Source organism: Phoxinus phoxinus, assembly GCF_949152265.1.
Source record: "Phoxinus phoxinus genome assembly, chromosome: 2".
NCBI classification, from domain to species: Eukaryota; Metazoa; Chordata; class Actinopteri; order Cypriniformes; family Leuciscidae; genus Phoxinus; species Phoxinus phoxinus.
Window position 1 is genome coordinate 10544146 of NC_136877.1, and position 24211 is coordinate 10568356.

General features: G+C 40.5%; 1 protein-coding gene across 3 annotated transcripts in view; it reads right to left on the minus strand.

The window, feature by feature from the left end:
* Positions 1 to 24211, minus strand: part of LOC307012115 (RAS guanyl-releasing protein 2) — a 57807-nt gene that overhangs the window by 20352 nt on the left and 13244 nt on the right. For all 3 annotated transcript variants that reach the window (XM_079638397.1, XM_079638396.1, XM_079638398.1), the window contains 7 exons: positions 4590 to 4745; positions 4264 to 4366; positions 3429 to 3482; positions 3207 to 3338; positions 2578 to 2728; positions 1928 to 2101; positions 78 to 194 (listed from right to left, as the gene is read on the minus strand). In XM_079638397.1, coding sequence (XP_079494523.1) covers positions 78 to 194; positions 1928 to 2101; positions 2578 to 2728; positions 3207 to 3338; positions 3429 to 3482; positions 4264 to 4366; positions 4590 to 4659 — 801 coding nt within the window. In that variant the 5' untranslated portion in view covers positions 4660 to 4745. The remainder of the gene's footprint in view (positions 1 to 77; positions 195 to 1927; positions 2102 to 2577; positions 2729 to 3206; positions 3339 to 3428; positions 3483 to 4263; positions 4367 to 4589; positions 4746 to 24211) is intronic.

Below are 24211 nucleotides of genomic sequence, written 5' to 3' on the forward strand. Positions count from 1 at the left end.
AAGTTGATACTGTCTGAAACACAAGTGTTGGGTATGATGTAAAGGTTTTGTGTCTGGTGCACAGGTGTTGTATGTACCTTATTGGTTTCATTGTTGATGTGTGCCTGTGTCTCCTTCAGCCTAGAGATGGAGGTATTATTGAGACCCCCGACCACCGCCATCAACGTGTTGAAATTCTGCAACTGTAGTAGTTTCTACAGGGTGTGAATTAGTGAAAAAGAAAGAGAGGTTAACAAAATATTTTGAAGTTAACAAAATATTTTGTTCAATTATTAATAATAAAAAAACTGCTATGCTGTTTTGAGGCTCTGAAAGCTTCCAGGTCAGCGTATATTAGCAAACTCATGGAAGATTACTAAAAAATGTGTATTGATCAATTTGATTTGTATCTTTTTTTCATCATTATGAACAAACAAACCATAAACCGTTTGTGAACAGTAAACAAAGATTTATTGTAACACCATACTATCCATAAAATAAATCACAAAGCTGATTAAGTATGTAAGTTAAGTTAATTTTAGTATAATTATTAATGCAACTATCATTGCTTTCCACTGTAAGGTAGACTACAGTACATAAAATCTTATTTTTTTTTTTCTCACTATAAAATGTACTGCACGCCATTCACTATATAGGCAAATTTATTGATTAGTAACAAAAAAATTGTGTAGAATCTTAAAAAAAAAATTGAAGAAATATTTCACTCAATTCGTTTAAAATCTTTTTTTAAATCTTTCCATTTACTACACAACAGATACAATAGGTGCATTCAAACTTTTGGTGCTTGTCCCCTAAATATGTTCCTAGCCTGCTTTAAAGAGATAGATTGAGAGAAGAAAGGATTTCAAAGAGAACGACTACTAGATATGAAAAGATACTGGGCAGAAAACCTTGTGGAAGAGAAAGGAAATATCAGAAAGATAAAAAGCGGTAGTCGAAGTGATATTTTGGAAGAGGAAGAGCTCAGGGCCCATAAGAAGGAAGAGAACAAGGGATCATCAGGAAGAACAAGAGCAGGGGGTGATGGAGCCCCTCTGCGCTTCTGAAAAATTCAAAGAGAAGAAAAGTCACATGGGACTATCTGTCATCATACTAAAGGTCTATGCCAGAACTCTGTTTTTTAAGTCTTGGGGGTTTCATTCATTATGTTCTAATTTTTCACTGATCTTTCCACGCTGCAGCTGTTGTTCTTATAACTACAATAACTTGTTGTTGTTCTGTACTAGAGGTGTTAGGTACAAAGAATGTATAGTGCCAAGCCAGCCTGTTCTCACGTAAAAGCGTCTCTATAGCACGCAGTGTGTTTATCGTGCAATGTATACGCGAAAATGAGTTTTTATGTACAGTACATATGATACGCAGTTTTCGCGTGCATTTGATACGCACTTCATTGCGTGTAATACACATGACCCCCACACACCACTAATTCTACCCAAACGTATAATACACACTCACCCCACACCACTACTAAACCTACCCTAACCAACCCATGCGTATCCTATGCACGTAAAAACTCATTTTTGCATATAAATTACACGATAAACACATTGCGTGCTATAGAGACGCATTTAGTGTGATCGGGTTGGCCAAGCACTAATAAAACCAAATGAGCAACAGTATTCTGAAAATCAGCTCCAAAAATCACTGTCTTTACAATACAATAACAATAACTAATGTACTCTAAAAAAAAAACTAAATTAATTTTTACTTTGAAATAAATTTCACAAATAATTACAAAGAAACACCATGTAACACATTGAATTAAACATGACATTTTGAAGTAGAAAAACTGAAATAGCCTTTTTTTTTTGTAAAACAAAATAATAATACAATAATTTAAGTTTTATTTACAACTTTGAAAAATCAATGCACAGTAGTCAAAGACACCTTATATAAAGTGGGACCAACAGTAGTTAGCTCTCCTGACCTGCGCGACCTGTATGAAGTGTGCAATCACGGCAGCTCTCTGCGGTGCGGTGGGCTTGCTGAGAACCATCAGCTGAATCCACTGTGAGACGCTGTTAAAGAGTGTAATAAACCTCTCCAGAATTGGGTTATCTACTGTACAGCCGTGCATCACAAAGCTGTGGTAATCCTGAAACTGAAACACACGTAAAACAAATGGTCACAGTCAGACTTTTATTAATGATTTAATAATAACCTTCGGTGGTGTTTTAGTAATTCCATGATAAGAACATAATAAACTGTGTTTAACAGGCTCATTTCAGTTATTATAATTTCATGTGGAATATATGCAAACATCTGTTACGTGAAAGAGTTTAAAGTGCCCTTATTATGCTTTTGCGGATATTACGTTCCATGTAGTGTGTAATAGCTGTTTATGAATGTACAAAGTCTGTGTAAAAAGCATATCTTTTTGATGGCTCTTACTCATCCATATTTTTTTATATAAGATAAAAAATAAATCCATAAGCTTATCACTCCACCAAGCCCTGAAAGACACTTTTCAGCATGTTTAGTCTTTAATTATGTGATATATTTTGGCGTAACTTTCTGAGGACAATTAGAGCACTTTCACACCAACAAGCATTTCAAAACCTGTACTCACAAACATACCATTATCTTGCAGAAGGATTTGTACTCCAGATAGGTCAGATGTCCAGCAAGCTCACAAGGGTCCAGGTGATCAAACAAAAGAGACATTTTTCTCTTTTTTGACATAGAGGGAACTCTTTGGGTAACTTGTCGTTTCCATTGGTACGAGGGCCTGCAGCAGGGAACATTTTTTATTTCAGACAGGACTAAGGTTGTTATTCATGGTTGTTGACCAACATGCTGAAATATGACTGTGCTGTGTAAGATACAAATAAAACAAATCATAAACTACACACCCTCATTTCACTCTAAACATACTGTTAAAAACAAGCATGTTTTTAACAGGAGTGTGAGTAGTGTCATTTTTAGCTGAACTTTTATCCATGCACAATATTATTTTTGTTATTCATGTGCCATTGTAATATTTAATCAAAACCCCTCCCTTTTGCAGTGACATTGTCTTCTCCGATGACGTGTTTACTATGCCCTACTTTTTTTTGTTTTTTTTTGTTCCAGAAGCCGTTTCACTCAGATATACAGTACATCCCAATAGAGAAGAAAAGACTATCACAACTTCTGTTTCATGCCGTCTTTAACCTTTTCAGAGTGAAAATATAAAATTAAGTTTGGCTGTGAGTCTCTATACTTACACACTCTCTACATCAATAAGTTGACTCTGTGTTTCATTGCCGCCAGTGTTCAGGTTCTCTCTCAGGTCTTTAATCTGGTCAGCCAAAGCAGGATTCAGATCAAACTCTACTGGAAATTCGGAAATCCAGTACCTACATAGAAAAAGACCAAAGAGCAAATGCAATGAGATAAGATAGGCTACGCACATTTTGAGTTTGAATGAGACACAGGATTAGTCTTACTTTACGAGGTGGCATATTTGGGCTCTGATCTCATCGGTGCTGCCCTCCTGTGACCTGTACATTTGTTAAGGGTCTAAATGGTTTTCTATCGAACTCTACACCATGACATTTTCATTTCTTACAAGAGAACATATACAATTTTGAAATTTTATGGAAAGTTATTAACACCATTGTCCTGATTTTAGATATGTGCATTAAATATTCTTTCATTTAGCTCTACATTAACTTTACAACAGGAATTAAAACTTAAGTAGGCCTACTTTAGTTCATCCAAATTATATCAGGTTTACACCTTATGGCATAGGATTTAAGAGTTCCCTTTCAGTCGGTCACGTTCAACGTGACGTCGACTCTATGCCACGCCGCATTGCTGCATTAATTCAGGCAGAAGGAGCCCCAACTAAGTATTGAGTGCTGTACATGCTCATACTTTTCATGTTCATACTTTTCAGTTGGCCAGTATTTCTAAAAATTCTTATTTTGTATTAGTCTTAAGTAATATTCTAATGTTCTGAGATACTGAATTTGGGATTTTCATTAGTTGTCAGTTATAATCATCAAAATTAAAAGAAATAAATATTTGAAATATATACTGTGTGTAATGAATGAATATAATATACAAGTTTCACTTTTTTGAATTTAATTACTGAATTAAATAAACTTAATTCAGTAATTAAGCACCGTATATATAATGGATTGAAAATTAATTAATTTAAAAAAAACAATTTTTTATTGGATTATTCATTGGATTAATCAAAGATAATAATCGTTAGTTGCCGCCCATGTACAATGCAATATAACATACAGCACGAGAGTTTTAGTAGATAAAGGATACTTTAGCAGCAGTTTCTTGGACAGGTCGGTAGAAGAAATGTACCAAGGATGCATCATCAAAAACATTTTCACAAAGGAGGGATTTTTTATTGTGCCTGCATTGTCTGAAAGCACAAACATCACAGAACATTAACGACAAAATAAACCACACACATTTTTATCGTGACTTCCTTTGTTGCTGTTGACCAGCTTTACCAGCTAAGCTTTGCTAATGAACAGCATGATTACTGTTTACTGGTTCATCTTCTAGATTCACAGATTAGATGTTCCACCCAAATGTTTCTTTGAAACTCATTTATGTATACAACTTTTTTTTTATAGACTCACCAAAGGACTGTATGCAGATGTCCACCAACTCATCCACTGTTCCTGTATCCACAGGTAACGGATCCATCATTTCTCTCTCTTTCTTCCTCTACCTTCACTTTCTAATGCCCTTCTGTCTTTCTCTTCTCCTCCAGTGGTCTTCCTCTTCTCTTTTGTCTGTCAATAGAGATTGTTAAATGGAAAGCAACACATTAAACACCCTTGTAGAAAATAATTGCATGTAATTGCATTGAATGTGCATTGTAGTGTATTTCAAATGTTAAAAGTATTTATTTTTTAAAACTGTATTTGCAGATAATATATTAATAAAATAAAAGGCCACTTAAGTGTATGGGAGTACACTTTCATGACTATTTGTCTTAATACACTTAAAGTACACTTTTAAAAAGTGCACTTCGTAATAATGTCAAATTTAAAGTTTTGCTTTTTAAGTCATTAAAGTTTTAATAATATGTTGTCATCTGTTGACTAACACATGCAAAGTACTTGATTATAATTTTAACTGTAGTGTGTTATTCAATTAATCTATTTTAAATGTACTATATTCATCATTACAAATATATTTATGTTTCAATAGAAATGACATTAAAATATATTAGTTTACCACATGCTTGTCAGCACATTCGGAAGTACACTTTATATTTTGAAGACAAAATTACATTTCATTTTGTACTTAAGTCCTACTTAAGTAATGGGCAAAAACGCTGTTATTTGCATTAATTTAATTGCAGTTAGCATGCAAGTAAGTGTCTAAACACACTGAATTCAGTTAGCACTTAACTATATATTTTAAAAGTCTATTACTGTCATGATTCTGCCATCTAGTCCTTGTCTTTCTTTAAGTCTTGAGGCAGGATCATGACAGACCCATGTTTTATGTGCAAACACATGGCCTTGTTGGGCCATGTGCTTGTGTTGTCTCGTCTTCTAGCCCCGCCCTCCTTGTTATCCTCGTTTTGTCATTATTGCTTTACCTGTGTCACCTGTTATGTTATCATTAGTCTCGTCTTTATTGCTTTACCTGTGTCACCTGTTATGTTATCATTAGTCTCCCTATTTAATCCCCTTGTGTTTGCTGTCCTGTGTCGGTTCATTGTTAATCCTTGTCAAACCTATGTCAGTCTGTGAGTATCTTGTCAAGAGCTGTTGTCCTGTTACGCTATTACCAGTATTAGTTATTTGTTTTCTTGTAGTTATCTGTCTCATTCTAGTTAGTCTCCATTGTCATATCTTGTTCTCCATATCTTGTTTTGCCCCCTCGTGGGCTTTGTTTTCCCTGTTATTTGTATAATAAATCGTGTTGCCCTGACTACTGTCTGCAATTGGGTTCATCCTCCCTTCCACACCATAACAGAATGAACCGACCAAAGAAGAACCCAGCAGACTGTATGTCCTCCCTTGCCAAGCGACAATTGGAGCTCCGGGAACAATGGTGGTCGTCGGCTATCTCTGATACGAAGAGTCTTTTCCCCCCTCCTCTGTCTGATGGAGAGGAGCTGTTTCTTCGCCCATTCCGAGATTTGGTGGACCGTTGTTGTCGGGAGGAGCTGCAGGCTTCCTCCATGAGATCTCCACCTGCCACACTGCCAGTGATCCAGGAGAGTCGCATCTTAGGTGTTGTTACGCAGGAGGAACAGGGGTGCCCCACTTCGACTCCTGAGACGTCATCCGCACCTGTAAGTCTCCGCGGCAAGCGAGGGAGACGGATCTCGTGGGAGTCTGCTTCGGAGTCTTCAGCGACGGAGTCAACCCTGCCAGAGTCTGTCCTCCTAGCACCAGTTACGGACCCCGCTGAGATCCTTCAACCGGTCACTGGTCCTACTGAGGTCTCGGCACCGCGACCTAGGAGAAAGAGGAGGAGGAAGGGAGCCCCCCGTCCTTCGTCTCTGCCTGTCCCGGAGCCCGCTGCAGCAGTGAACGCCGTCCCGGAGCCCGCTGCAGCAGTGAACGACGTCCCGGAGCCCGCTGCAGCAGTGAACGCCGTCCCGGAGCCCGCTGCAGCAGTGAACGCCGTCCCGGAGCCCGCTGCAGCAGTGAACGCCGTCCCGGAGCCCGCTGCAGCAGTGAACGCCGTCCCGGAGCCCGCTGCAGCAGTGAACGCCGTCCCGGAGCCCGCTGCAGCAGTGAACGCCGTCCCGGAGCCCGCTGCAGCAGTGAACGCCGTCCCGGAGCCCGCTGCAGCAGTGAACGCCGTCCCGGAGCGCGCTGCAGCAGTGAACGCCGTCCCGGAGCCCGCTGCAGCAGTGACCGCCGTCCCGGAGCCCGCTGCAGCAGTGACCGCCGTCCCGGAGCCCGCTGCAGCAGTGACCGCCGTCCCGGAGCCCGCTGCAGCAGTGACCGCCGTCCCGGAGCCCGCTGCAGCAGTGACCGCCGTCCCGGAGCCCGCTGCAGCAGTCAACGCCGTTCCAGAGCCCGCTTCAGTCAACGCCGTTCCAGAGCCCGCTTCAGTCAACGCCGTTCCAGAGCCCGCTTCAGTCAACCCTGTTCCAGAGCCCGCTTCAGTCAACCCTGTTCCAGAGCCCGCTTCAGTCAACCCTGTTCCAGAGCCCGCTTCAGTCAACGCTGTTCCAGTGCCGGCAGCAGAGAGGGTTGCTCATGAGTCTGCAGTCGTGAGAGCTGAAGAGAGAGCCGCGGCTGATTCTGCTGCTAAAGCAGTGTTACAGTCGGTTTCAGCTAGTCAGGAGATGCCGGTCGTCATTGCTGCCAAGACCCTGTCTGATTATTTGTCACGTCTCGTCAGAATCCTAGAAGTCCCTGTCAAGCCTGTCTTGTCCCCAGACCCCGTGCCTAGAGCTGCAGAGATCGCTGTTCCTGAGTCGGTTGTAGTGAACGCAAATCCTGAATCGGACATGAGAAGCGCATCTTCCGAGTCTGATGTGAGGAGCGCTGGTTCTGATTCGTCTGCAGAATTCTATGACCCCGTTCCAGCTCTGCAGCCTGCTGCTGCATTGCCTCTCTCCACTGCCCAGCCACCTACTACATCCCCTGTCTTGAGTCCTGCTTCATCTCCTACTGTTTCCCCCATCAAGATTCGTCCCGTATCGTCGCCCCCTGTTGTCCCTATCAAGACTCCTATCAAGTCGCCTTGTGTTTCCCCGGTCAGCCCTGTCTGCACTCAGCCCCGAACGGTTTCCCCCAAGACTGTTCCTCATGTGTCCCCTTCCCAGTCTGCCCGGATTCCTCGCCCTCAACCCTCACCCCGTAAACCCAAGACCACAGTACCACCCTCCCACCCTGGACATTCCCCTATGAACTCTCTTGTTCCTCCGCCCCCCCTCCAGTGTTTGTTATTTTTATTGTTGCACCCCAACCCTGTCGTTGTGTTTTCGTGTCTGCCCTTATTGTTGTTTGTCATGTTTAGTTGGTTTGTGTCTTTGTCTCAGTCTGTCATGTCCCGTGTTTGATGTCTCCTTGAGGAGCGTCTGGTAGCCGCTCCTTAAGGTGGGGGTTCTGTCATGATTCTGCCATCTAGTCCTTGTCTTTCTTTAAGTCTTGAGGTAGGATCATGACAGACCCATGTTTTATGTGCAAACACATGGCCTTGTTGGGCCATGTGCTTGTGTTGTCTCGTCTTCTAGCCCCGCCCTCCTTGTTATCCTCGTTTTGTCATTATTGCTTTACCTGTGTCACCTGTTATGTTATCATTAGTCTCGTCTTTATTGCTTTACCTGTGTCACCTGTTATGTTATCATTAGTCTCCCTATTTAATCCCCTTGTGTTTGGTGTCCTGTGTCGGTTCATTGTTAATCCTTGTCAAACCTATGTCAGTCTGTGAGTATCTTGTCAAGAGCTGTTGTCCTGTTACGCTATTACCAGTATTAGTTATTTGTTTTCTTGTAGTTATCTGTCTCAGTCTAGTTAGTCTCCATTGTCATATCTTGTTCTCCATATCTTGTTTTGCCCCCTCGTGGGCTTTGTTTTCCCTGTTATTTGTATAATAAATCGTGTTGCCCTGACTACTGTCTGCAATTGGGTTCATCCTCCCTTCCACACCATAACAATTACAGTTTTTCCAACTGCTTACACACGTTTTCAAAACTGTCACCTTTTAACAAAACTCTACACACAATTCCCAAAACTGCACACACAAAATGAAAAATGCCTCACATCTCCTTCAAAATGTAACACTGCATTCAAAATGCCATAAACACGCGTCAGAATGAAGCATTTGCATCAAATGGCAAACACTTCTGTCATAATAGTACATTTTTGGATATACCATGTAAACACTGCTGTTCTAAATCTAAAGCTCTTTGGTCTTTCATAGGCTTAGGCTTATACAGTATCTACATTTCAACACAATGTTCTACAGTGAAAGTAATCTGCCGAGAGGGGTAACAAGTACACTGTAAACACCAATGCAATGTAGAAACAGAACATATTTATTAGGCCAAACATTACTGTTGTATACAGTAGCATACAACAAAACCATACATATATCATATGTAAACCAAAATAATATTTTTTAGAATACAGTAAAGAACTGTAAAGCCTGATGAAGTCGGTATAAATATGTGTTTAATACTACAAAATATGCCCGATGTTACAGTTTATGCACTTGCCGCACAGAACAAAAGAGAACATCGCAATCGAGTGAAGGGATTTGTGGAAACTGGAAACATCTTACCTAATTCAGACTAAAACACATCTATTTAGCCTCACATACTGACTTTATTTGTAGGCTAGTTCATACTGTTTTAATACTCTGTATTTTCTTTCTCATTTTTAGGAAAAGCACTTAAAGTTTTTCTCGATTGCTTACAGTTTTTTTGGATTGCTTAAGCACGATTATCAAAACAGGGCCCGTGTTTTCAAAACACTACACACAATTAGCAGAACCACACACCCAATTAGCAAAACACTACAGATCCTTTGCATAATTAAACACACTTGTAAAAAATATACACTTCTGTTTAAAAACCACACTTTGTTACCATATGAAACACACACGTTTCACATTACTATACTCTGTTTGCATGAGTTACACTCTGCTGTAATAAACCTAAAACACTTTTAGCACTTCTACTTCCCTATGATTAGAGTAGGCTACCATCAACAAAGTATATATAATGTAAATTCACCAAACACTACACAAGACAATGTTGCAGACTGAAGAAACTCATTTATTTCTCAACACGCCCAAAATGTTGACATGGATATTCATAATACTGTAACAAAATGTCATTTTACGTATTGTACTGTAAGTTTACAGTAAAAAAAAATAAAATAAACTAGACATTGTCTCTTCGCCTAGCTGGATCTGGCCAGAGAATTTCATCGCAAGCAATGTTGCAATGTTGTCATTAGCAAGACACCTTGGAAAGACACATCTTGAATGACGAATCCATCCTTGCATTGCTGCTACCTCCATCTGGTCACAGGCCTCCTCCATGGCTTGGATGAGGGGTATCTCAGCCTGGAGACGGAGATCATATACCTTCCACCGCCATGCCGAGAAAAACTCTTCTATAGGGTTGAGGAATGGAGAGTATGGTGGAAGATATAGGACGGTGAAATGTGGATGTTGCTGAAACCAGTTCTGAACCAGAGCAGAGCGGTGGAAAGACACATTGTCCCAGACAACAATGTATTGCATATGAACTCTGCATATGATCGATTTGATTTGCTGCTGTTAACGTTGTGCAATTGGTCCAATAATGTAAGTATGAGTGCTGTGTTGTAAGGGCCCATATGGGCATGGCGGTGGAGGACCCCATTCTGTGTAATGGCTGCACAGTGTTATATTACCCCCACGTTGCCCTGGGACATTGACTATAGCCCTGTGGCCAATGATGTGTCTTCCCCTCCTTCGTGTTCTCGTCAGGTTGAACCCAGCCTCATCTACGTAAATGAACTCATGCTGGATCTCCTCTCCATCCATTCGTAAAACTCTCTGAAGAACAGTGTCAGGCAAAATTGTGCAGTTCAGTGTAGATCTAGTACCTTTCCAGTCGAAATGTTCTTATCACACTTGCCACTGTGTATCGGCTTAGATTTCTCCCTCAGCGTCAGGCCGTGGTTGACAACGTGGTCAACCAGTATTGCGCGGATCTCATTTGTCAGATTCGGTCCTCTTTGAGCACCTTCTTGTCTTCCCTCTTCCTCTACCTCCAGCATGGCCTCCATCTCTTCCTCTTCCTCTGTTGATTCATCTTCCTCCCCTTCCTCCTCCTCCTCCTTGTTCTCCTAATTCTCCTCCTCGTCTTACTCTTTATCTGACTCTTTCCATTGTGCTTGAAGACCGATGAACTCACCTGCTGCTTTTTATAGTGCTTATACACCTGATTGGTGTGTCTACAATTAAGCAAACAAGTGTTTCCACACCTGATGACTGTGTTGAACCAATTGGTTTGACGGTGCGGTAATTTGACAGTCAGTGCTTTGGTATTGCAAGGAAGTGACTTCATGATAGATTTTTGTGTGTAATGTATGTTAAGTGTGTTTAGTGTTTTGCAAATCACTGTGTGTAGAGTTTTGCAACAAGTGTGAGGTTGACAATGTGCTTATAGTTGTGCAAATATGGGCTGATGTTTTGCATCTTGAGTGTAAGGTTTTGCTAATAGTGTACTACTTTTAATTTTAGTGTGTAAGCAATCCAAAAAAACTGTAAACACATTTCTTGAAACTATGCCTCGTATTCTCATAACAGTAAACACAAATCCATAATGTCTCACCCAATTCCCCAAACATCCTATTTTCAGGTCAAAATGAAGCTCTACACTCAAAACCATTCACTCTTGCTGAAAAAACAAACTTTGCCCTCAGACAGGACACACAAGCTCTCACAACACACAGACTATAACATAGTCTTACCCTGGTGCAATACATTCAAAACAACATTTCCAAAACTGGTAAGTAATGTTGATTGTGTCCCCCCTGCTTGTCTTCTTGCCCTTGCCCTTGCCCCTGACCTTGCCCTTCCTCCTCCTCCTCTTCCTCATCGACCTCTTCCTTCATGTCTGTCTGGATCCATTGTTCCAAAACTCAATAAACTGATTCGGGCCCTTATATCTATCTATTGAAGGATCTGATTGATGCGTGTTCAATTTTGACTCTTAGTGTTTTTACCTGGGTAATTGTGTGCTAACTGAGCTGAAGCTGTGCTGACTTGAGTGAACAATATTGAATACTAGTGCTTTCTAAATGACCACGTGGTCTAGGCAATGAGAAATTAAGGGATTTGTGTGTAGTGTTTTGCAGTGACAGTTCAACAAATCTGACTCATGTGTCAAAACCAGGGAATAGTGTTTATAGTTTAGGGAAATGGGTGTGCTTTTTGATAAATGCCATTATGGTTTTGAAATTTTAGTTCAAAAGCCTGGTTATAGTGTTTAAGCAATCGAGAAAAACTGTAATTACCATTGTTTATTTCCCGACCATATGTCATACACTTGCAATGAAGCTAAAAATATAAACAACTACATCATTATGTTGATATCCTATATTTTTACAATAAAACTTACGACAAACATGTCTTCTAATGTCCTCAGTTGTTGCGTATACCGAGCTGCATTGAACACATTTGTAAATTACTTTCCTTGAACCCATTATGCGAGTTCACTTTACAGTTTTTACCAACTGCTTACACTCAAAATATTTTCATGTCACACGATTTTTGAAACCTCTCACTCAAAGTGCAAAACTACATGCCAAATCTTCAAAACCATAAGCTATTTCTCAGGAGGAGGAGGAGGAAGAGGAGGAAGAGGACAACGAGGACAAATACCAGGAGGAGGAGGAAGAGGATGACGAGGAGGAGGAGGAGGAGGAGGAGGAGGAGGAGGAAGAGGAAGGGGAAGGGGAGGAGGACGAGGGCAAATAAGAGAAGGAAGGAGAGCCATCTCTGATGAGATTAGGGCAACACTTGTTGATCATGTAATCAACCACGGTTTGACCATGAGAGAGGCTGGACTGAGAGTCCAGCCCAACTTGAGTCGATTTACAGTGGCGTCCATAATTCGAACCTTCAGAAATGAGAACAGGTATGCAACTATCTAATGACTATTTTAGCATTATAGTAATGTACTGTAAAATACGTATGACTGCATAGTATTGCATAAACATTTGTAACTCTAAGCCATCCATTTACTGCACTGCATTGAATGAATGAGGTTGGTTATCATGCTGTACTACTTTGTTTTTGTAAATGGTTTACAGTTCCTATGCTGAACACATACTGTGTTTGAATTTTGTACAGAGTGGAAAGGCAAAGACATCATGGAGGACGAGGACGCTTGTTTACAGATGTACAAGAGACTGCAATAATAAATATGGTTTTGGCCAACAATGCAATTAGGATTCGAGCGATAAGGGAGCATATCTTGAATAATGACACCATATTCAACATCATCAATGCTGTAAGCCTGTCGACCATACAACGCATCCTCCAACGGCACCAAGTGACGATGAAACAACTTTACAATGTGCCATTTGAGAGAAACTCTGACAGAGTCAAGAATCTGCGACATGACTTTGTAGAGGTATGTATGCAACACTACTTCCAGTACTTCAGACATACCATATTTACTCATCTGTATAATTTTGTCTGTTACAGAGAGTATTGGAGATGGATGCCCATGTAATTCGCCACGAATTTATTTATGTGGATGAGGTTGGCTTCAACCTCACCAAAACCAGGCGCCGTGGACGAAATGTAATAGGACAGAGGGCAATAACCAATGTCCCTGGACAGCGTGGGGGTAATATAACCATGTGTGCTGCCATCACTCAAAATGGGGTCCTCCATCACAATGCCACACTGGGTCCATACAACACCGGCCATATCCTCACTTTTCTGGATGAAATTCACACAATGCTTGTCCCTGATCCAGATCAGGCGCCTGCTAGATTTGTGGTTATATGGGACAATGTTAGTTTTCACCGGGCTGTTCTGGTCCAAAACTGGTTTGCCACCCATCCACAATTTGTAGTGTTGTACCTACCCCCATATTCACCTTTTCTAAATCCCATAGAGGAATTCTTCTCAGCCTGGCGCTGGAAAGTGTATGATCGCCAACCCTATGCCCGCATGCCGCTTCTCCAGGCAATGGAGGACGCATGTGGGGACATAGAAGTTGCCTCTGTCCAAGGTTGGATACACCATGCTAGGAGATACTTCTGTCACAGGTCGGAGCGGACCGCGTGAGCACCGCTCCTCCCTTAGTTTCCACCTCGGGGAGGTTCCCAGGGACACCCCAGACGACCAGACACGACGAGGACACTGGAGTGGAAGTTTAAAATACAACTCTTTATTAATTTACTTAAAATTGGGGAGGGGGAAGTGAAGGGGCTAAAATCCAGGGGGACTGGAGGGTGAGGACGCCGCCTCGGAGCCCGCTGTCTCCGTCACAGGAGAACCTCAGATAAGTCGTCTCGTTCTTTGACTCAATGTCTGGCTCCGATGTCCTTCTGTGTGCTTACTCGCCTCTCTTTCCTAGGTCGAGCCTTCCGGGCGTCCACGCCACGGCTCACTCCTTCTCCTGGGCACAGAGATATAGCAAAGAAGTACTGGGGTCAGGGGTGACAAGATTACCTCTTGTCCTCGGGCGTGGTTCGGCGGCTTCCTTGAGGGATGGGTCAGCGGTCCGGCGGTATGCAGGTAAACACCTCCACAACATTCACTGGATCTGGGTCAACACTGGGACTTTCGTTTGGTATACAGGTAAGTATAACTTCGCTCAGTGGGTCTCACTCATTGTCTTTGTAGGCGCGATGCATCCGTTTCTCTCTTGCTCTCAAGCTCGGGGGGTAGCGATGGCTCGGGGCTTGAACACGGCTTATATATATGGGCCAGCCGCTCCGCCAGCTTCGGGATCCTTATCCTCCCCAGAGAGGGGGTCGGTCTGGAAAGTGGTCTTTGTGAGAACACGCACACAACACGGCAAACTTCAAGTGTACACTTTCACAGTCAAGACACTGACTCACCCACGGCACTCCACACACAGTCCAGGTGCACTTAAGGTCCAGAGACCACTTTTTCCACGTCGTTTTATCTCGGGGGGGAATCGCTGAAGCGCTGTTATAGCGAAGGACCAGCAAGGGAGAACGTCGCTGCCGCACCACCCCGGCGTCTTTCCTGTCCACTGTCGCTGGCTCTCCCACGCTCACTCTCCGCAGTGGGGCCACTCGCGTTCTCAAGGTACTCACGCATCGATCAACCCGTGTGCTCGTCTTGTTCCCTCTTGCAGTGCTCCGCTCGCGTCCTGGCCGCTGTGCTCTCTCTCCCAAAGGGATTCGTCGATCAGCACTTCCGGGAAGCTGTCCTGCAGGTAACTTCTCAAAGGCGAACACACACTTGAATCACAATGCAAAACGCGGTCTGTATTATACTCAACCCCGTCTCTTCCTTTCTCTTCGCAGTTCTCCGGATCCTTGATCGCTCAGTCCACAATATTCACCAGGCGTTGCCCTTCGTGTTTTGCCCAGATGCCCAGATCCTCTCGCCGCGACGGCTGGAAGCAGTTACCACCACGCTTGGCCTAAACCCGGTGCGCGCCCGCCGCAACAACCCGCCGTAACAACTTGCCGTACCAACTGATTTTTGGAAGCCCTCCTTATACTCCTCCTGCTTCCCCTTCATCCAATCCGGGGATCGCGCTGTTCATTGGTGCACCTGCCGCCGATTAACCCTGATTTTGGGGCCGGGAAGGGAACCGGAAGTGGTGGTGTTTGATCCGGGCGGAACCAATCTCTGCCACTATGGTTCCGCCACGATGGTTCCGCCCCAGGAAAAGTTACCCCGTGACACTTCCCTAGATGTTTGGCAAGAGAAAACGTATCTTGTGATGTGGATGAAGTATTGTGGCCAGACCCAGCTCGGAGAAGAGATGAAGCTTAGCACTGGGGACTGCACCCCCTCTCCCCTCCCTGCCAATTCCTGGACCGGGACCCCACACACAATTTACTGTATTCTACTGTAAAGAATATACTTTTGGTTTACATGTTTATAGTTTTGTTGTATAATAATGTATACAACAGTAATGTTTGGCCTAATAAATATTTTCCGTTTCTACATTGCATTGGCGTTTCCGGTGTACTTGTTACCCCTCTCAGCAGATTACTTTCACTGTAGAACATTGTATTGAAATGTAGATACTGTATAAGCCTAAGCCTATGAAAGACCAAAGAGCTTTAGATTTAGAACAGCAGTGTTTACATGGTATATCCAAAAATGTATTATTATGAAAGAAGTTTTTGCCATTTGATGCAAATGCTTCATTCTGACATGTGTTTATGGCATTTTGAATGCAGTGTTGCATTTTGAAGGAGATGTGAGGCATTTTGCATTTTGTGTGTGCAGTTTTGAGAATTGTGTGTAGAGTTTTGAAAAAAGGAGACTTAGGTTTGAAAACGTGTGTAAGCAGTTGGTAAAAACTGTAATACCGCGTGCTTTATATACATGTTGCTGCTGATTGGACTGCAGTTCTGACGCACCCACCAAACAAGAGAAAACGTATCTCAAACCCCGTTGCACACCGGTGCACGCCGTTTCCAGGAAACATGACGTTCAACCCGGAAACCGTAGCAAAACGTTGCGCACCGTTTTGAACTTGAACGTGCCCCTGGTGAATAAGTGTAGCATTTTGATTGGTTGTGTTTAGAAAAGGAAAGCAAGTCACTTCCTGTTAGATTTTTGTGTTTTAGGTAGAGAATTGTGTGTAGAGTTTTGAAAAAAGTGTTTTATGCAATTGAAAACTGAGTCAAAGGCTGAGAAATAGCTTATGGTTTTGGAGATTTGGTGTGCAGTTTTGCACTTTGAGTGAGAGGTTTCAAAAATCGTGTGACATGAAAAGATTTTGTGAGTAAGCAGTTGGAAAAAACTGTAAGTCCTAAACACAAGAGCATGTTTCACATTGCAATGTTTTCTGCTTCACGCTTGTCAGTACAAAGCTATTTCTGGTCTTACACGTCTAACAGCAGCTTGCATAGAATATCTGGTACAAGTTAACTAGTATAAAATATGTGTTTCCATTCATGTTAAATAAAAAAGAGCAGAACAATATGTTGTTTGTTTGGCTGCATGTGTGTTTGTGTGTGTTTGTGTGTTTGTGTGTGTGTGTGTGTGTGTGTGTGTGTGTGTGTGTGTGTGTGTGTGTGTGTGTGTGTGTGTGTGTGTGTGTGTGTGTGTGCTTAAAAAGCTCTGCTGTACGTGAATAACTTTGACCATTAGTGACAGAATGAAAGACATACCAAATGTTCCAGCTGATAAACTAATTTAACGTAATACAACAACAACAAAAAAACCCATTATAATGAGCTTCAGACTGTCAAGCAATCGACCTCTTTCAAAACAGAAAACCTCAAGTTATCACATCCTAAAAAAGAAACAGTCACACAAGCTCCAAACCACAGTCTATCCATTATACAACACACACATTTATCACTCATTGTCCTTTCCTGTATTGACAGAAGAACACACACACGCACGCATACACGCTCTCTCTCTCTCTCTCTCTCTCTCTCACACACACACACACACACACACACACACACACACACACACACACACACACACACACACACACACACACACACACACACACACACACACACACACACACACACACACACACACACACACACACACACACACACACACACACACACTTCTGCTCATGCTGACTTAGCAAGGTGGCCAACTGAAACCATGGCAACACAATCTAAATCTATTGTGATCAACCTGTCCACGTTGAAACACAAATTATATTCTGTTACACTGTAAAAAAAATATTATAATTTTTACTGTACAAGACTGCAAAAATTATACAATAAGAAACGGTTAATTGGCTAACATTAAGTTTCCTTACTGACTGTAATAGATCTAACCCATTTCATGTAATTACAGTAAAATGCTGTTAAATATAACATTTTTGGGAGTAAAAAAGAACAAATCATCATAACATTGACAGTGAAAAGCCATAAACTGACATTTACAGTGTGACACTTCACACTTGTTTTTTTATTTATTTATTTATTTATTTTATTAATCAGTTATGTCCATTAGGGTTTTATCTTACATATTAAGTTGTTAAATTAATGTTTTTTGTATCATTTTAATGCCATACGTGTTACAGTTTTTTACAATCACTTTGTTACTATTTTCAGAACCTTGATGTCATTTTCCACAACTCTAGACACAAAACTCACAACCAATGATCAAAATGCACATTTTTCAAAACTCTAACCCTTTTCTCAATTGCTTGGATACAATACACATAAAAATTAGATAATTTGTTCATTCAACAAAAGTCACCTGTTCAATATGACACAACTTAACATCAAAGTACTACTATTTCAAAAGGCAATTCACACATTACATTTCAAATGAGTGTCTATTCATTTCCTTACAATGATCTAACTATCAAATGATACAACTGCTCAAAATGATAAGTAACTGTTGCATTACTCTTAATGCGTAGTTGTATGGAAACAGACAAACAATCTGTTCCATGTTTTAATCTTCCATGTTTTCAGTAAATCATGAAAGTTTCAAGATAACAAGATTCTTTGTCGCCAATTAGCGTGGAGCATGAAGCAATTATATTACAATATGCATGGATGTAGCCTAACATTTTATCATAATGCTTCATCAGACACTGTGTCTATGGTCCCAAATACTGTACCACCTTTTCAGACTAGTGACAGTATTGACAGGACTGCACTGTATAGATGCAGGCCCTTGTAATCGCTTGTCCAATTCTGCCAACTCGTGACTGATGATTGAGTGCACATTGTGGACTGAGTATATACTGTAAAGAGTTGATTGGGATCCAATTGCAAGAGCATAGTGATGCGTAACATGGAGCCAGCAGGTGATCCAGGTCATAATGGAGGTCAAGCCAAGGTGGGAGGAAGACGAGGAAGACGTGTTGGTCAATGGAATGGCAGGGGACAGGCACTCCTTCTGAGAGGTGGTCGTGGGCCTCGTTTGAGAGGTGTGGGGGAACGTGGTAGAGGACAAGGCCACGGACAAAGACAGCATAGAGTGTCCAATTAATTTCGGGCAATAGTTGTAGACCATGTCATAAATCATGGCATGACAATGACTGGCAGCTACAATGATACAACCAAACCTCAGAAGGTCAACCTCAATAATCAGAACTTTCCGCAATGAGAACCGGTAAGTTATCAGCATGCACTAAACATTATGCTACTCTCAATTGTCAAATGATTGCATACCAATGTGTCTCACAGAATAGGTGATGTGGCCAAGTGTCTTCTTACTCTAATGTTCCCTGTAGAATTGTGACCAGGCCAAATAGTGGAGGCAGAGGCACAATTCTAACTGACCAACAAGAGCAGGCTGTGTCGATTTGGTTCGGGCCAGAAATGATATTTGCCTAACAGAAATTCGCCAGCATATCTTGGACAATGAAGACATGTTGTTTCTTACAGTGCAAGCAAGCAAGTTGAGGAACACTGCATTTTATGTTTTACAGCACTGTCTTTTCTTTACTATTTCATAGCTAATTATTTTTGCTTTAATTCAAATAAACCTATGTTGTGATTGTACTGTAGTGTTTTGCATCAATATATTACAAAATTTGTTCAATGATTCCACTGTGTCTGTAATATATAATATTTTACAGAGATGTATTTACTGTACATGTAGTACCATAATGAAACCTGTATAATCTATTTTGTTATACAATATTTAATGATTGTACGAATAATGACACAGTGAAACTATCGGTTGCGTGTGTGTGGGTGATCTATAGTTATGTTGCAATGGTATTTCACAGTAAATTAGTTTTTTGAACCATTGATTGGGCAAGTGCAAGATTTCTTTAAAGATGTGAATGCACAATGCAATGTTTCGAACATTAGACAGCCTGTGTTACAAGTGATAACCGTTTTGAGTTTTGTGTCTAGAGTTTTGAAAAATGACATCAAGGTTCTTAAAATAGTAGCAAAGTGATTGTAAAAAACTGTAACATGAAAGTGTTTCGGATTTGTCTTCATAACACTATGCGCACATTCTATATGTTACATTTACCTCAGCTTGTAGAAAGCTACACTGTAAGAAAAAAAATGCTGTTAAATTTACAGTAAAAATTTGTATTTCATTAACTCATATAATGTTAATTTACCAACATATTGAATACTATCATCTGTTGTTTACCTTTGTAATAGATTGACATTAAAAAAGCGCAATAAACATTGATTTAACAACATTAGATGTAACATAAAACCCTTATGTATATGATTAGAGAAAACTAAGAAACAGTTATTTCAATGGAAATACATCAAATGTGAAGTGTCATGCAGGGAATTCTGGGAATGTCAATTTACAGTTTTTGACTTAATTATACAATGACTTGTTATTTTTCACTACCAAAAATTAAACTGTACAATTACATGAAATGTACGGTTAGTTCTATTACAGTTATTCACTCTATGGAAACTTTCTGTTGTTAAGCAATTAACAGTCCCCCCCCCCCCCCCCCCCCCCTCCCTCATCTTTTACCGTTAGAATCACCATATTGTTTTACAGTGTACTTGTGATGAACATCATCATGTGTCTTTCTCTTTATTCTTTATAATGGTGGATGTAAAAAGTACAAAACAGATTTTACTAGCAGTGTGGCCTTGCAAATGCAGCATAAAAGCGTTGTTCGATTTACTGCTTTTATTTTTTTTTGTAAATTACAGTTTTAAATTGTAGAAATTACATTTTTTTACAGAAACATTCTGGCAACCACAGCTGGCAGTTTTTTTGTTCTGTAAAAATAACAGGATGTGTTAGAGAATTCCACATAAACAAAATGCACAAATGTACACATTAAACAATTCACAAAACAATCACTGTAAAGTTGTAACCTGCTATTGTTACCATAAAGAGCTATTTCTTACTTGATAAAACCCATACAAATATATTTTGTTTGTTTGTATAAATAAATGTATTCAGGTTACTTAAATATTTATTAAATAATATTTACGCAATAATAAATAATATTTTTGACTTGAATAAAACCAGCTAATTTAGACGTTATCATTTTAATAACCCTTTTTTCAGTGTAGTTTAATAAGAGGAGCATCTAAAATATTTCAAACAACAAGCCATTTCACTTTCCAAGCAAACCAAATGTATTTGAGCTGTGACTGCTAATTTAGCCTCAGTACTCTGTTTGACAGAAACCCCAGAAAATACATGGAAAATCTGCTTTCTTGTAGACAGTAGTGCAACCAATCTTGGGTAATGATACACGGCGCCACACACACACACACACACACACACACACACACACACACACACACACACACACACACACACACACACACACACTAAAGCCTCCATTAAGCTACATGAAGCGTGTTTTATATAGGATCTCATTGTATGGTGAATATGTGCGTGTGTAGACTGCAGAGATGTGGGTGGACACTTACAATTACAGCCCTCATAGAGAGAGAAGAGAATAATAGTTTAAGCAGAAGAGCCGCAGTGCTGAGAAAGCGAGTGAACAGATGGAGTGACAAGGTGAGGGAAAGAAGGATATGCCAACAGAAGAAAAGAGAAATAGTCTCCATACAAAAGAGACTCTTAGAACAGTCAGTAGACGTGTGTTTAGCACGTGTGTGAGTTGGATCGCCTCTAACTGAACTGCTAAAGTCTGCCCAATGAACCCCTCAAAAAATGTCCATTTGACTTCTGTTCTGTGTTGCAAATTTCTATAATCGCTCACAGACCGGCTGACTAACTGTAAACCAATCCACCTTATTCCTAACGAGTGTTTTTGATCTTGACCACTCAAAAAGACTGAAACAAATCATTTCAAATCATACGGTTGTGATTCTAATAATCCTTATCCGTCAGTGTGATTAAATTAGCTGTAAAATGTTATTCATACAGTACATCAGGAGAATAACATAACACTTAGTATTTTAGTGTAAGAAGAATCTATCTGGCAAGATCTATTTTCAGTTGCTGTATACTTTTCCTGATTATTTATTTATTTTCCTTTGTATTCTGCTGTATGAAACAAAACATGCTGGGCATTTGTGGTCTGCTCTCCCGATTAATTATATGTATATCCCATGAATAATTCCCTGGAAGGCACTAAGAGTCTCTTATTTGTTTTCACACGAATCCTTTAAAATGTGATTGTCTGCCCTTTACACATCTACGGTAATCCCAATTAGCAGTGTTTACTGGAATGTTTCTAAAGCAGTTAAACCATATTTATTGGTTAAAATGACAGAATCACTTTGAAATATTATCACTCAATGTTTCAGTTAATGAACATTTTTGATTAAGTAAGTGAACCCCTTCAGGCTGATGCAAACCCCTCCGCTTCACGTCGGGGTCCTCGTCCCCTTATTACACGGCTACTTGCCACATAAGTAAATAATTAGACACGAAATATTGATCTAAGTTGAAATATTTAATTGGGTCTTTAAGCGCAAAGCTTCCGCGGATAGAGAAGTTGCTAGCGCGGCAAGTTCAAACTACATTATGATGGACATTTAAGAGATACGGTATACAGTTATACCACTTATTATTACACAGCATTTCGCCACATACATAATTATGCAGATAATAGATATTGATTTCAGATTGTTTTAAAATCGTACCTGTTTGTATTTTATAATCCAACAGTGTACAAAACAATAGTCACAAAATGGCAGCAGCTGCCCTTGTATGAAACAAGAGAGAGCGAGTCCACGATACTGGATGGCATAATTAAATAACTCTACACAAAATATTGATTTGACTGAGTTTTAATATTTTATTAGCTCACCAAATGCAAAACTTCCACGAAGAAAAAAAACATTCCTAACAAGCGTATAGCGCTGCTGACTTCAATGACCCGGATGAGCCTGTGTTTCTGTTTTCAGCGGTTGTTATCAGATTGAATAACACCAATCAGAATCAATTCCACAGAGCCGTATAATAAGGAAACATATTACATACATACATACATTACAGTTTAGTTTACTGAGAACATGTATTGGCATCAAGCTAATAATGGATACATACAATTATAAACAATGGATTTATGTCCGTTTCATATAGCTATGTATACGTTTATTTTTTTTATTTGATCTCTATACACTTTTTTGCATTATAGAGGTCAATGTCAAAGGTCAATAGATCGCAAATTATTTTGTAAAATACGTATTTTGTATAACAAATTTTAGTTTAGTGCATTTAACAACAATTCTGACAGTTAGCAGGCTATAGAAATGTAACATTTGATGTATTTCTGAATCAAACAGCTTTCTTGTTTGTCGTCTGTCTCTGATGCTCATGGGGATTTAAACCCTTGTGTGTGTGTGTGTGTGTGTGTGTGTGTGTGTGTGTGTGTGTGTGTGTGTGTGTGTGTGTGTGTGTGTGTAAGCAGCTGTTTTCTGAAGCTTCTGTTGCTTGGTGACAGAACCCCAGAACTATTGATCCTCACAGGGATTTAATCGAAGGTTATGAGTGAGTGTGTGTGTGTTTGTCCGATGTTTTATGGCAGAGGTGTTTTGAATATTTCAGTCCCTCCTGCAGAGTGTGTGTCCTGACGGCGCAGGGGTTGAAAGATGTATCTAACCTAACAGAATGAAGTCTGACTGCATTTTGAGAGAGAGAGAGAGAGAGAGAGAGAGAGAGAGAGAGAGAGAGAGAGAGAGAGAGAGAGAGAGAGAGAGAGAGAGAGAGAGAGAGAGAGAGAGAGAGATTGAGGTTGAGAACCTTCAAATGAAATGAATACAACATCATCTGTCTGTCTTTATTTCATTCTCTATCTCTCTCTCATGACTCTGTACAATAAAAATGTTGATCTCAGACACAGCACTTATTAGAGGAGGAAATAACATCACTCACACAGAAGCTGTCATACGAGTGTGATATAATCGGTCACTGAAGCGGTAAAGCAATGATAGCTTAACACTCACTGGTGATGCAACTATTAATCTCATTCTCATTGGATGATTCGTCTTTGTTGTCAAAGTTAGATCATGGTCTCTGTGATGGCCGAACCCGTGGCCACACATTGATAAGGGTAACAGACACGCATTCATTCACGATACATACATTCATTCATATACTGATAGTTATTTTCTTCCTCTTTATCATTCATTGTTGTTTGAGTATAGTATAGGATTTAAGGTTCATGTATAAAAAAATCACTACACGGATTTTGGTTAATAAATGTGCAAAACTTTATTTATACTTGTTAGTACTTCGTTCGTTGGTTTGGAGTGCCCACTTACTGGCTTGCGTTGTACTATGTCTGTTTCCTTATCCTTGTTTCTATTTGAGTTTAAGTTACCGTGGCATGGAGGTTGGATGAATGGCGTTGGCTGCAGATGTGCGTCTTTCCGTCATCGCGGTCTTGACTGACAAAAGGCTGGAGCGCGGGCGGCAGTAAATATTTATGGCCTGAGCGTGCCGCTTGGCGATACCAACTAGATGCTATGTAATGGGGGGGTGTGTGAAGAAAATGACATTATATTTTTGATTGGTTCCAATTTATTTCTATTATCAACAGTTGTTGTTTTGTATTCTTATATTGTTTGTTTATTATTCTATCTACCTTGATTGGTTAACTTGTTGATGGTAAATTGTTGATGGATAAATTTGTTGATTGTATGCTTTCCCCTGTCTTGTTTAAGTAAGCTCACCGTCTGTGATAAATACC